The 15,132-nt window shown below is 41.1% G+C and overlaps 1 protein-coding gene across 1 annotated transcript in view; it reads left to right on the top strand.

The window, feature by feature from the left end:
• The window catches only part of LOC122558738 (dynein axonemal heavy chain 5-like), a 269,744-nt gene that overhangs the window by 122,023 nt on the left and 132,589 nt on the right, over positions 1-15,132 (top strand). The window contains exons 34-39 of the mRNA XM_087996146.1: positions 3,886-4,098; positions 10,052-10,276; positions 10,899-11,071; positions 13,867-14,045; positions 14,141-14,328; positions 14,935-15,129. Of these exons, the coding sequence (XP_087852272.1) occupies positions 3,886-4,098; positions 10,052-10,276; positions 10,899-11,071; positions 13,867-14,045; positions 14,141-14,328; positions 14,935-15,129 (1,173 nt within the window). The remainder of the gene's footprint in view (positions 1-3,885; positions 4,099-10,051; positions 10,277-10,898; positions 11,072-13,866; positions 14,046-14,140; positions 14,329-14,934; positions 15,130-15,132) is intronic.

The following is a 15,132-nucleotide window of genomic DNA, read 5'->3' as shown; positions in this document are numbered from 1 at the left end:
GCTTTACTGATTGTATTTTCTGTCAGCGTCTCCTCTCTCCCTGCACACACACACACACACACACACGCACAGCCCCACCCCCCCCGCCCACTCCAGTGGGACTATCTGTTCTTTCCAGTCTGACAGTTGGACACACCATTATTCTGACATTCTCACATTCCCATCACTAAACCTGCACTTTCAATGCCCTTTCTCCCCCAGCACTCTACTGCTCCCATTCCCCCCTCCCCTCCCCTGATAAATGTTGTCCCCTCCAAATCAGTGCCACGATGAAGAGTCATTTAGACTCAAAATGTTAACTTGCTCTCTCTCCATAGATGGTGCTTGACCCACCGTGATTTCCAGCATCTTTTGTTTTCAGTACAAGTTCTGGCATCTGCAGTAATTTGCTCCTATCTAAACTGAGATTGTGGTTTTGATTTCTGAAGAAATACTTGATTTCATTAAAAAAGAATTCAATTTGGGGGCCATGCAAAACCAAAGCCACCAAACTGCATTGGATTTTTCCAGGTGGGCACACTGATCATGATCTGAGTAATATGGATACCTGCTATCTGTAAAGGAATGACATTATCTGAACTCACAAACTTTGGAATTAGCTCTTCCCTTTATAGTATGGACTTAGATTTTGAGTAAAAGTACATCTAACTAAATACAAAATAAAGAACTGCAGAACATGGGAGGGGCTGGTCTTGTGGTATTATCAGTAGACGATTAATCCAGACACCCAGGTAATGTTCTAGGTAATATTCAAATCCCACCACAACAGATGGTGAAGTTTGCATTCAATTAAGAATAAGATATTAAAAGGTTAATAATGATCATGAAAGTATTGTTGGGAAAACCCATCTGATCCACTAATATCCTTTAGGGAAGGAAATTGGTCTGGCCTACAGGTGACTCCAGGCACATAGCAATGTGGTTGACCCTCTAATGCCCTCTGGGCAATTAGGGACGGGCAATAAATGCCGACTTAGCCAGCGATGCCCATATTGCCATGAACAAATAAAAAAAGTGCTGAAGATCTGAAACAAACAAAAAGAGAAATTGCTGGGGAAACTCAACAGGTCTGGCAGCATCTGTAGAGAGAAGTTAATGTTTTGTGTACAGTGACCCTTCTTCAGAACAGGGTTCTGGAGGATTCTATGGAACAGAGTTTCTGAAGGAGGGTCACTGGACTCAAAATATTAACTCTGGTTTCTCTTCTCAGATGCTGACTGGCCTCCTGATGTTTTCCAGCTATATCAGTTTTTCTATCTGGTTGTCGTTTTTACACTCATTCCAGGTTTCACTTTCATTGCTGTGCTTTTGCTACCCACAAATTAGAATTCCAAGTTCTTCACATTTATTACCTGTATATCTAACTAAATTCCTTATCTGTGCATCACCATTCACTGCTTTTCAAAGAGTTTAAGCTCCTGCCTTTCTTGTATTCGAGCTGCACAATCCTGTAACATTTCTTTTTAGTGACTGGATTAGAGCAAAAGTGATTTGGAATAGTTCACCATATTTATTAGAAAAGTTTGGAGTTTAAAAATGCGCTACTTAGTTTCAAACCTGCTAGGATTCTTATTAAAGTGCATGATCAGCCTCTGGTGGTTTTAAATAGTATTGCTGAGATTGTGCTAATAAATGGAATGACCCGTATCTAGATATTTTTAAATTAACCTTGTCAGAGGTGTTATTACTTACTCTTAGAGCAAGTAGGCCGTCTGGTTTAGATGTAGGGACACTACCACCACAACACAAGAGTCCTTAAGACAGGTATCAATGTAATTTCTTATCGTGTCTGAGAGAGGAATATAAAACACTTCATGTGTAACTAATTACAATGAAATACACCAACCATTGGTATTTTGGCAAAGTTAGGAGACATAGGGCTGAAATGTATTGGCTACCTGTGGGCAGGAAAACAGGCATGTATATCTGCAAATTACTCCACGCTTATTTTTACAAGTAGCGGGAGAGATGCAATTATTTCTCAGTTAAGAGTCTCACCCACTGCCATTTTGGTTAACTGAGAGGCAGAAGAGGTCAGTTTTGAACATGTAGCCTTCTCAGTTTAACTCTGTGGGTTGCTGCCCCTTGCCAGTCTCCAGTGTCACTCGGAGGTTCCTTCTCACAATTTTGTCTTCCCATGTCCCACTTACCCATCCTGTTCAACTCCTCAATCGGGAGCTATCCGTCTTGCCCCAGTGCAATCCCAGATGTACCTGAAAGTTTGTCTCCATCTTTGACACCACCTTCTTTTGTCTCCCCCTTGCAATGGCATTATTGACGACCCCTGCTGGCACTACCAGTGTGCAGAGCTCCCCACATCCAATTGCTCAGCTGTATGAGGCTGGAAATCCTCCTGCAGATAAATGGAAGACTTGCCTCTTTCTAATTAAACAGCCATCGCTCGAATAATTTAAAGCGGGGCCAAACTGGTGAAATGGAGGCAAGCTTACCCCCAACATATGAGGGACCTTCCCCTCCATACATTGTCCAGCCTATTATGTGCACACTTTTCTGTTCATGTTGCTTCAAGGAAGAAGGTTGAGCTGGACTCTGAAAGAACATTCTGCAATTCCTTGAACAGGGCCAACAGATCTGTATGGTTGGACAGGACTACAGTTTAAAATCTTATCCAAAGGACAGTAACTCAAACAATGCACAGCAATGTCAAAATCGTATGCTTAAACCGTGGGCTCGAACTTGAAACCACAAAAACTGAACCAGTAATGAGCGCGCTATTAATTGAATCAGGCTGATAAAGTGCTGAAGCAAGACTCCCTCTGGCTTTTATTTACAGTGAATAGTTGTAGATAGATAGCTTCAGAATTTTTTTTAGTATTTGATCATAGGATCTGGGTGTCACTAACTAGGTCAACATTTATTGCCCTTCTCTGCATTCCCTTGAGAAGCTGGTGGTGGACCATAGTGTTGAGCTGCGGTTGCTGGGGGCAGGGAGACCTACAACACTATGAGGGAATGTGTTCCAGGATTTTGACCCACTGATTGTGAGGGAATCGCAATGTGGTTGCACGTCAGGATATTATTTGGCTTGGAGGGGAATTGCAGGATTGCAGGTGGTGTTGTTCCCATGCATCTGCTGCCTGTTTGTCCTTATAGTGGTAGAGATCACAGGTTTGAAACATTTTTATGATTACACTATGAATTTCAGCAATGAAAATCTTCATAATACATGAATAATGTCATGCACTTAGAACAGAACTTATGCCCTGCCTCAATGCCAGTTAGCAGGGCAGGGACATTTAATTGAGTGGGCAAAAGACATTCAGAGCCCCATATCACTGTCACGAGTATTTAATAAGCTGTTTGTGGCAGTCACAATGTGGAAGTCTGAAACATGAACACATTGAGAACTATCTATTCTTCCCTAGCTATGCCAATCAGTGAATCCTGTCCTGTGATCATCATCCACCCTCCCTGTGGCATGGGCCTCTGGTAGATATGTTACTGGAAAGTGAGGACAATGAGAAGCTGTCAGCAATGAATTGACTAGCACCTTTTGGGGAATTGGGTTTCTACCCCCTCAGAGCTATATTTTAATCCTAATGAAGGCCTGCTGTTGACCACTTATGTACCTAACTGACACCTGATTTCGCTGGCTTTCCCAGAACGGCTCTTGCTAGCTCATCAGTGAGTAGGCAAGACTCCAATTTACTTGGATTAAATTCCATCCATAATAACTAGAGGAATTCTTACCAATCAAATACTTATCCCATTAGTTTGCATGCAACTTTATTTTCTAAAAGATTAAGTGAAATGATGCTTTTTATAATTGTGATGTCAGATGTATGCATTGGACAACAACGTATTAAACATGGTACCGAGCACAATCCAATATTTTGGGTCAAAGTTACACGTCTTTACATACAGATCTACGATCGCATATTGGCTGTGTGCTCCAGAGAAGGGGACACAATTGAACTGGATAAACCAGTTGCAACAGAAGGAAATGTTGAAGTTTGGTTGAATTCTCTGCTTAAGGAGTCTCAAAGTTCACTTCACAGTATTATTCGAAATGCTGCCTATGTAATACAGGAAGAACATTTTAATCTTATTGATTTCCTGAATACATTCTGTGCCCAGGTAAGTTCTGAAATCTATTAATTAGCATGCTATTTTGTTCTTAACCAATTTAAAAATACATATTTTGAAAGCCAATTGTGATCCAAATTTATAAATGAATGAATTCTTTCTCAATATATAGTGGGATAATCACTTCAATGGTTTGGTCACCATGATTTATTGCTCAGAGGGGAGGTTTTTTTTGATATGTGCTTCCATGAACATGATTTTCTCATCCATTAATAGGTTTGCAGGAGCTGAATTTTTTTTTGCTTCAGATTCAAGTAGTGGGGGCCAATATTTATTGGGTTTTTGATCTTTGAGCATTGACTTTAGTGGATATGCTAATGGAAACAAATGTAAAATTCAGATTATAATTTAGTTTTTGGTGTACTGTGCAATCTACAGTAGTAATCACAACTGAGTTAAAAGCCACTCAGCACCAGGTTATAGTCTAACAGGTTATTTGGAAGTACAAGCTTTCAGAGTGCTGCTCCTTCGTCAGGTAGCTAGTGGAGTAGGATCGTAGGACACAGAATTTATAGCACAAGATTAAAGTGTCATACAACTGATATGATGTATTGAACTAACCTAGATTGCTGCTAAGTCTTTAATCACTTAAAATGGGGTTGCAGGTTTCAATTGATTAATATGTAAATCCCAGAATTTCTTTCGAGTCACAGCCCTGAGATAATTTAGGGTTTATCAGTATATATATAAAAAAAGACATCTCAGCTCAAACAATGCATTAAAGTTACGAGGTTGAGAGTCTATCTGTATCCCAACCTTGAGTCAGATTGATTCTATTTCCAATGTAGGAATTTATAAAATGTCATATTGACTGACTGCCTACAGATTGTGTGCTTTTTGAACAAAATAGAATGAATCTGCAAATACAAATCACAACTAAATTCTAGGTGTTCATTTTATATGGCGCCAAGGCTGTTTGAAACAACCTATTTATTTATTTGTCTAAAGAAGATCCGAGAGACAAGAATTAGGCTTACTTCCAAATGGCCCTCATTGTGTATGGGCACTAAAATGGGGCACATTACACCAAATGCCTTGTGTGTGAGGGCATTAGCGCACATATTGAATATGTGCAAAAAGTATGCGTAGCAACAGTCACCTGTAGTGTGTTGGTACTCAATACTTCAGCTACTGCCCTCACTTAATGTCACACAGTTGAACATGTGGTCAGTACTGTAGCAGAAGGAACATCCTCTCATCTTCAGTCCCACCCCAATGCTATTCAAAGAAATTAGCAGATATGCCAAAAGCAAACTATTGAGCTTGCTGGAAAGCTTAAATAAGAATGGAAAATGCTGGAAAAGACTCAGCACCCATGAAGATTGAAATGAGTTAATATTTCTGGCTGTCTTTTCACCATAATTGGAAACAATAGAAATGTATTAGCTCTTAACAAGGTGAAATGGGGCATGGTAGATAAAAAGCAAGATGGAAGCTCTGTGATAAGACTGAAGATGGGGAGATATTAAATGACAAAACATTGCTGGAGCAGAGCCAAAGGGAGTCATTGGCTACCCCTCAATTTGAAGGCTCCAGTGGAGATGTGTGTGGCAGAAAAATAAACATCTAAAAACAAAATCAGAAAAAACATTAAGCCAAATCTTATTTTATTTGACTAAGTGCAAGTTGCGTCAGGTTTTATGGAAGCTTTTCTCACTGTGAGGCCTAGTAGTTCTCTTGCCTACCGTACCAATTTGCCACATTAATTACACCATTCATCCGGCCTCCCTCATGTCCAATTTCCACCACATCTTACCAGATGCCATTCCCAGAACAACTGGTCACTCAGCAGCTATCCATCAAAAGATTGGAATTGTTTGCACTTGTGCCATCTTTGAAAGGCCACAGTACACCTGGAACAAGCATTGGAAATCTGCCACTGCCCCTCACTGGCAATGTTATGGCACAAAAGCACACTGCCCATAGCACATAGCTGGCATGGCTGATGTTCCCTCAGGTATATATCCTCTTGTCTGGGTCATGTTAAACTATCAGGCCACAGACTTCACCTGTCCTTAGCAACAATCCCACCGTACTATGGCCGACCACCAACTCCACCCCCTGACTCCACCAAGGACATACAAGTCCTGAGCTGCCTTCACCACCAAGTTCTAACCACCTGATGCCTGGAGGAAGATCGTCTCATCTGTCACCTTAGGACCCTCCAACCGCATGGGATCAATGCCGATTTCAGCAGTTTCTTCATCTCCCCTCCCCCCACATCATCTCAGATACAACCCTCCAACTCAGCACCAGTCTCTTGAACTGTCCTACATGTCCATCTTCCTTCCCACCTATCTGCTCCATCCTCCGACCAATCACCATCACTCCCCATCTACCTATAGCCTTCCCAGCTAGCTTTCCCCCAGCTCCACCCCGACCTGCTTATTGACCTCCCATTCCCCTTCCCCTGCCCTCCACCCCACCCCCGACATTCCTGATGAAGTGTTTCTGTACGAAACATCGGTTCCTCTGCTCTTTGGAGGCTGGCTGACCTGCTGTGCTTTTCCAGTGCCACACCTTTCACCTCTTAGCTGCATTCTGTCTGAACACCCACTGAGTCAGATACCCTGTACCCAGTGCCTGCTGTAGACCTGCATCCTGTCATTATCCAGCAGCGAAACATTACAAACAGGTGCACCACTGGCCAAGAACAAGACAAGCATGTGCAAAAGGGGACTCCATCAAAGCGAAGAGAGGTTGAACTTCTCTCCCAAAATGCAAAAAGATTTCAGCATCCTGACCAACAACTATTTTACAGAGTGTGGTTGTCTGCTGCACCCAGTCCCCATTTACTGTAACAGGGTGTCTGTGAGGTTCTGTCTGTTTTGTACACAGCTGAGGTCTTCATGGACAAGAACAGCCCTTCTCCCCAGTGTCATCATCCTTAGAAGACTGATCTTGGTCTCTCAGTTCCTCAGTATCTATCACACTGTCTCTTTGCGTGCTCCAGTTTTGCAGGGCACAGCATGCCAAGGTAATGCAGCAGGCTCTGTCTGGACTGAACTGGAGGGAGCTCCCAGACTGGTCCGAGCAGTGGAACTACATCATCAGAGGCCCTATTGTTTGCGCCATTATGGCCCTGGTTGAGATTTGGGCAACTTGCATTCCGCAGCAGTCAGAGGGTTGTGCAAAAGTGTCATGAGCTATGGTCACTGCAAGTAGTCCATAAGACCATAACACATAGGAATGGAAGTAAGGCCATTTGGCCCATCGAGTCCACTCCGCCATTTAATCATGGCTGATGGGCGTTTCAACTCCACTTACCCGGACTCTCCTCGTAGCCTTTAATTCCTTGCAAGATCAAGAATTTATCAATCTCTGCCTTGAAGACAATAATGTCCTGGCCTCCACTGTGCTCTGTGGCAATGAATTCCACAGACCCACCAGTCTCTGGCTGAAGAAATGTCTTCTCATTTCCATTCTAAATTGACCCCATCTTATTCTAAGGTTGTGCCCACGGGTCCTAGTCCCCCGCTAAAGGAAACAACTTCCCATCGTCCCTTTCTAAGCCATTCATTATCTTGTAAGTTTCCATTAGATCTCCCCTCAACCTTCTAAACTCTAATGAACACAATCCCAGGATCTTCAGCCGTTAATCATATGTTAGGCCTCCAATTCCAGGGATCATCCGTGTGAATCTCCGCTGGACACGCTCCAGTGCCAGTATGTCCTTCCTGAGGTGTGGGACCCAAAATTGGACACAGTATTCCAAATGGGGCCTAACTCGAGCTTTATAAAGTCTCAGAAGCACATCATTACTTTTATATTCCAACCCTCTTGAGATAAATGACAACATTACATTTGCTTTCTTAATCACGGACTCAACCTGCAAGTTAACCTTTAGAGAATCCTGGACTAGCACTCCCAGATCCCTTTGTACTTTGGCTTTATGAATTTTCTCATCATTTAGAAAATAGTCCATGCCTGTATTCTTTTTTCCAATGTTCAAGACCTCGCATTTGCTCACGTTGAATTTCATCAGCCATTTCCTGGACCACTCTCCTAAACTGTCTAAATCTTTCTGCAGCCTCCCCACCTCCTCAGTACTACCTGTCTGTCCACCTAACTTCGTATCATCGGTGAACTTTGCCAGAATGCCCCCAGTTCCTTCATCCAGATCATTAATATATAAAGTGAACATCTGCAGTTGGTCCTTGTAACCAACCTTGTCAGGGTCTTGGACCCTCAAATGCACCAGGTTTATGAGGGTGCTCCAGGATGTAGGAGTCATGGCAGCTGCCAGAGTAGCAGTAACACATTTTCATGGAGTGTTAGCGCTGATCACCTAAACATTGGTCAAATGGAACCCTGTTGCTGAGTTCTACACGTTGTGATATGGTCCTCTCAGTACCATAGTCAATGGTACCCTGCACCTGGAGGATCACAGCAATATTATTGAAGCCAACTGACCTCATCATGAGGAACAAAATGAACTGGTCTGATCTTGCACTTATGGTATTGGTCCTGATGCTTTGTGGTTACATGACTGACAGATCCTACATGGGTCAGTTGTCACTTCCTAGAAGGGGTCAGTTGCACAGAAGTTCAGCGCAGTTGTGACCTTCACAGCTACTGGGAGAGGATGGCTTCACTCTCCTGCAGCCCTCAGTTCCAGCATCCAGCACATTTCTAAGGACGTACTAAGGCTGTGCTGGCTGTGTGCCTTGTTCATGCCCAGGAACTGGGGTTGAGACTAGATTACTCTGATGTCCTGAGCACCCCACACATCCTGAGGCTTTGTGGCTCCGATCTCCCCATGAGCTGGCTGCACCTCGTCCTCTGTGCCAGCCTGCTGTTGTTCCGGGGCTTGTCATCTTGCCTGCTCCTCCTGCATCCATCTTCACCTTTATTGGTAGGCAGCCACAGAAACCAACACATCACAAGCAGCAGGGCCCAGAACTCTCCGTGGAAAGGACTTGCAATGAGAGCAGATGGAAAAGAAGAGTTTCATGGATCTCATCAGGGTGGCATACACTGTAGGCTGAGGGCTGAGCACACCTCATCACACAGCGAGACATTGCTGGACATAGCTAACAAGGGACATTCCTGTATTTCCTTTTGGTTCATTCTGTTTCCACATTCTGTTTCAGCATGTGCAATAACTAGGTGTTGCTTTACTGAGTGGCTTCAGCAAAAAACAAGCCTCCACATCAAACAGAAACCACACATTGCATTCAGCACAAGCCAATAGAATGCTTACATGACCATCAAGGACTTGAAGTTACCTGGTTCACACAAGATCCTTCAAAGTTATATGAAATATGGTTCCCCTTCTGACAGCACTTACCTCTTGTTCCATTATTGCTGATAACTTCAACCTGATTGCGATGCCCAAGTTCAGTTTGAAGTACCAATGGCATGTGACAAATGGGCTTTGGCCAGCACCCGACCGTTGTTGTTCTAGATACACTTGCATCTGCATGGCAGTTGCGTAGCACAAATTACTTCCCAATTATCAAGCTAGGCCTGAATGGTGTACAAATCTTGCTGCATAGGACAATGGACAGCTTCATTATGTGCAAAGGAAATTCAACACTGCACTAATCAGTGAACATTCCCATTCTAACCATATGATGAACAGAAGGTTATTGATGAAGCAGCCAAGATACCTGAACCTCGGACATTGTTATGAGGGACCTGTGTAGCAGTAATGTCCTGAGGTTGAGATGATTAACCTCCAACAAACACATCCAGCTTCTGCTTGTGTTAGATGTGACTCCAGGAAATTTAATTTTTTTTCCTGATTTTCCTGATATCATGCTTGATCAATACTGTCTTGATGTCGAGGACTGCCACTGTCACCTGGCTTCTGAAATTCAGCTCTTTTGTTAACATTTGTTGGCTGCAGCCAAGTAACCAACTTGAACATCATTAACCATATCATTAGTGAATAGTTTGTTAATGCAGAAGTCATTAAAATTGTTATTAATGCTCATCCTAGGTTGGCCTTCTTGGAATTCAGATGATTTGGACTAGAGATGCTGAAGATGCCCTGAAACTGTCACAGGTTGACCGTAAAATCATGCAGACAACGAACCAATACTTTTTGGAAATTCTTAATATACTGATTGACAGGACAACCAAAGATTTAAATCTTAATGAGCGTGTGAAGTATGAGACTCTAATCACAATCCATGTCCATCAGAGAGATATCTTCGATCAGATGGTAAATCATTTTACTGTATCTTAGATGCAATAGTTTTTCCTTTCATTAATTTGTACATCTATTAACTTTTAGTGGATATTAGAATATAAATAAATGTCAAAACAAATATCTTAACCTTTTTGTCATCTGAAATGATATTCATGCAAAAGATTGGCAGAATATCTAATTTCTCAAAGAATGAATTTGGGAAAAACAGTGATATGAATTTTTATTTTCTTCCCACTTAATCACCTATCAAAAAGCTTTAACATACTTAAATCAAAAGATTTTACTCCAAAAAATTTCTATTTACCCCTTCTTCCCTGTCCCTTGTTCTTATCTATATTTTGCTACTCTGCACCAGTATATTTTCTGTCCATTTAAATGTGGGTGCCTTCAGTGCCTTTGGTGGATTAGGTTATATGGTGTGAATTTGCATATGTCTAAAAAGAGCCAAAATATATTCAACTTCTATTTAATGGGTAATGACTTCACCTTTACTGAGAATCTGACCATCGATCACTGCTGCATCAAATGAAAGTAGTCTTGCTGCATAAACTTATTTTTACAGTGATAGAAATTTTCCTTGTTTGGATAATAATTAACAAGTAAGTGCTGTTTTCATTCTTTTAATCTCTTACAGTACCGAATGCAGATAAAATCTCCGACAGATTTTGAATGGTTGAAGCAGTGCAGGTTCTATTTCCTTGATGATGCTGACAAGATGCAGATATCAATTACTGATGTGGATTTTCATTACCAGAATGAGTTTTTGGGGTGCACTGACAGATTGGTTATTACTCCACTCACTGACAGGTACAAATTTTGTGCCTTTGCACTTTAATAACTGAAGTTGAAAGATGGAATGTGTCACCAGAATGCATGGCCAAAATACATTTTGCTGCATGTCATGTTGTGGCCTTTTGCCATCCCTTCTCTTTTTTTAAATTCACTCATTAGATGTGGGCATCACTGGCCAGCATTTATTGCCTGTCCCTAGTTGCCCCGGAGAGGTTACTGCTGAACTATTCTGATTTATCTAGTACAAGCTACTTTGGAATGGTATTATTCACGATTCTAAGAGAAGATATTCTTTACATTTGCTAACTCAAGGTGGATGGATTAATTTGGTTTCAGATTGTAGTTTATTTTGAATAAGCCCTGATCCATTAAGCTCCAAGAATTAAGCTCCCTGTCAAAGCTGATAGCAGTTTACACAACTCAGTTCCAGTCTTTTGTTCTGGGCACATCAGTAACTCTTCTTTCTGACCCCCTTTTCTGATGGGTCTTTTTCCCTTTTCCTCTTATTTTCATCCTTGAAGTTGCAGAAAATCAGAGCTAGTACCAGTTGTGTCACCAAATCTGAGCATCTATTACCAAACACTCCCAAATGAGCAGACAAAAGTTCCATTTATTGTGTCCAGCAGCATGTGTTACCATCAACCTTACCTCAACCAGTTTCTCTCTAAGATTCGAGGAGTAGCTTCTTTCCATGTATTTGTTTACTCCCACACATTTATACACATACATTGCTTTATTGCCACACAGGGCACGTGGTGTCCCGTTTGATGTGACAGACTGCTTTGTGCTTTTGGTCCTAACAGACATAGTGCTGAGTTGAGATTGTCCAAGCATTGCACAAAGGCACAGAATGGCGAGTGAGTCAGCGAGAAAATTGGAATTATTGTATTGTCCTTTGGATGAGACGCTGAGACGTACTAATTTATTTTTGCAGAAAGCTATTAAAAATCCTCTGATACTATTCAAACATAATTCTAAAGGTATTAGGTTACTGCATTATTTAACTGTAGTCTCTGATACTTTTAAGGGTGGCATGGTGGCTGTGTTTAGCACTGCTGCCTCACACCGCCAAGGACCTGGGTTCAATTCCTGCCTTGGGCGACTGTCTGTGTGCAGTTTGCACATTCTCCCTGTGTTTGCTTGGGTGTGCTCCTGTTTCCTCCCACAATCCAAAAATGTGCAGGTCAGATGAATTGGCAATGATATATTGCCCAAGAGTGTTAGGTGCATTAGTCAGGGGTTCTGGGTAGGTTACTCATCAGAGGGTTGATGTGGACTTGTTGGGCCGAAGGGCCTGTTTCCATACTATAGGGAATCTAATGTTAATTCTTTTTGTTGAGGTTTTTCAAATTGCTCTAAGTGTAAAAAAAATCACAAACATTAAGTTTTATCTAGCTTTTTTTTGCACTTGCAATGTCACTGCAAAAAATAATAATTGACACAAGATCATTTTTACTGTTAATATTGGTTCCTTGTGATTCTTGGCAGAACCTGATTGTTGTTTGAAAGAACTTCTACAAAATATTTAAATTCTGAGTGGAGGAATTGTGTTATAATGGCCTACAATTTCCTAGAACCATTGTAATAACATATCTTCACTGAAGTTGAGGTGAAAAAGTCATAGCAAGATAGGGAGCAAGTGGCTTTTGCCATTATGAATGACATAGTTCCTGAAAAATATTCAATGATTCTGTCTCTACATTTTCCAGCAAAGAGAGTTTCAAAGATTAATGACCCTCCAAGAGACAACATTTCTCCTCATAAAGGAATACATCCTGTGAACAATCATCTCGTCAAGTACTCAAGATCTTTTATGAAGTGCATTTCTTCTCTATTATCTTGAGATGAAATATTTTAACTTTCAGCAAATAAATAGGATCTCTGCTAGATCAAAAATCAAATGAAAGAAATGAATTATAGAATAGAATCATAAAATCAAACAACATGAGAGGAAGGCATTTGGCCTGTCATGCCTGTACTGGGCAGTTGTACTAACAAGTTTATGGTTGGTGAGAATTATTATCTGAAGATTGTAGAATAAGGAGAACTGGTTGGAAATTGCGATACATAATGGGGAATGGCAAACATTTTGTGGCAAATATCAAAACTATGAAAAAGTAAAATTGGGAATAGATAAGACCAACATTAAAAATACATCATTTAAAACAATTAATCATTTGGATGAAAATGTTCTGTGAACTGTATAACTTTTTAACAAGTGCACTTAGCTTGCTCTGAGTGACCCAATGCAAACTCTACTTTGATCAATATCACTGGAATCTTGGGACTATGTTAAATAAATGATGCTGTAGAAGGTTGGAACATCTCCCAATTTGTAAAACTCTAATTTCACAAATGGCACAATATAGACTGTAAACGGAGAATGCTTATCCAACTTTAAATTAAGCTGGCCATGTTTAATGGCAGTCTGATCAATTAACCATATTTGCAAAATATTACTTTTTTTTGGTGCAGAGCTATCTGCCACCTCTCACACTTCTGATGTGCTGCTATCCTTACTGTGGAGCATTCAAATCAGCTCTCCAACAAACTTTGTCACAAATTTGTCACAGGAGGATCAGGCAGCTTGCTCAAATGTTCAGTATTCATCGACCACTGTAAGAAGTTCAGGGCCATCATTTTGACCAAATATATAAAAAAAACTCTAGTTGGTTGACTGGTACTTCTACATGTGGTATTCTCATTTGTCCATGGAATTAAATTTTTGGATTCCGCCACCCGGTATTGGCTTATTCCTTGAGAACTGAATGCTTTCAATTCAATGTATAATGTGAATGTTGTTTTTAAAGGTGCTACATTACTTTAGCCCAGGCATTGGGGATGAATATGGGTGGTGCTCCCACAGGGCCTGCTGGCACAGGAAAAACCGAAACAGTTAAAGACATGGGCAAATGCTTGGGCAAGTATGTGGTTGTCTTCAACTGTTCGGATCAAATGGACTTCCGAGGCCTTGGCCGAATCTTCAAAGGTAATGGATGTAAGATAATGACCATCTGACCAGTGGTGACCACCTATTAGACCATGAAATTCAATTAATCTGTGCTATTTTATTTATTATTTTAGGACTGGCACAGTCAGGGTCTTGGGGATGTTTTGATGAATTCAATCGTATTGACTTGCCTGTACTTTCAGTAGCTGCTCAGCAAATAGCCATTATCCTGACTTGCAAAAAGGAACGCAAGAAATATTTCATATTTACAGACAGTGAGACAATAGAAATGAACCCAGAGTTTGGCATCTTTCTTACAATGGTGAGAAACAATCATTTTTGTTATGCGACTAACTTTGTTTTATTGACAAATTGAAAGAGAGTAATTGTTGGCTGCAAGTGGGTGACCGTTATACTATTGGCATTACATTCTTTACTGGCTAGATCCTTTTTGTTTATTCACTCGTGGCACTGGCTGGACCATCATTTATTGCCTATCCCTAATTGCTCTTGAGATGGTGTCAGTGAGCTGACCTTTTTGCAAGGTGTGCTGTGCCCATGTATCTGCTGCCTTTATCTTTCTAGATGGAAGTGCTCATGGGTTTAGAAGATGCCATCTAAAGAACCTTGGTTAAATTCTGCAGTGCATCTTGTGGATAGTACACTGTTGCTACTGGATGTCAGTGTTGGAGCCATGCAATGTGTCTGGACCTATGCAGTACCTATTTTTAATAGGATTGCTAAAGTTGTAACCTAGCAGAAGTCAACAAAGGAAACAGGGTTTCTATCTGATTGGAACCTGAACTCCACAATGTAATTGCGATTAATACAGACATGATGTTTTTCTTAACCATTGAATGTAATGTATTTAACAGGAAATATATTTTGGTGCTGAAAATAAGATTTGAAGCTTTCCTCCACTCAATAGAACCCAGGTTATGCTGGACGTCAGGAACTTCCTGAAAACCTCAAGATTAATTTCCGGTCAGTGGCTATGATGGTACCTGATCGACAGATCATCATCCGTGTCAAACTGGCAAGCTGTGGATTCATAGACAACATTGCCCTGGCTTGCAAGTTCTTTGTGCTTTACAAATTGTGTGAGGAGCAGCTCTCCAAACAGGTT

The sequence above is a fragment of the Chiloscyllium plagiosum genome, unplaced genomic scaffold (assembly GCF_037043375.1).
Source record: "Chiloscyllium plagiosum isolate Xiang-an unplaced genomic scaffold, Cpla_swu_hap1 HiC_scaffold_17, whole genome shotgun sequence".
Taxonomy (NCBI): domain Eukaryota; kingdom Metazoa; phylum Chordata; class Chondrichthyes; order Orectolobiformes; family Hemiscylliidae; genus Chiloscyllium; species Chiloscyllium plagiosum.
This window is presented reverse-complemented; position numbering and strand designations above follow the sequence as displayed.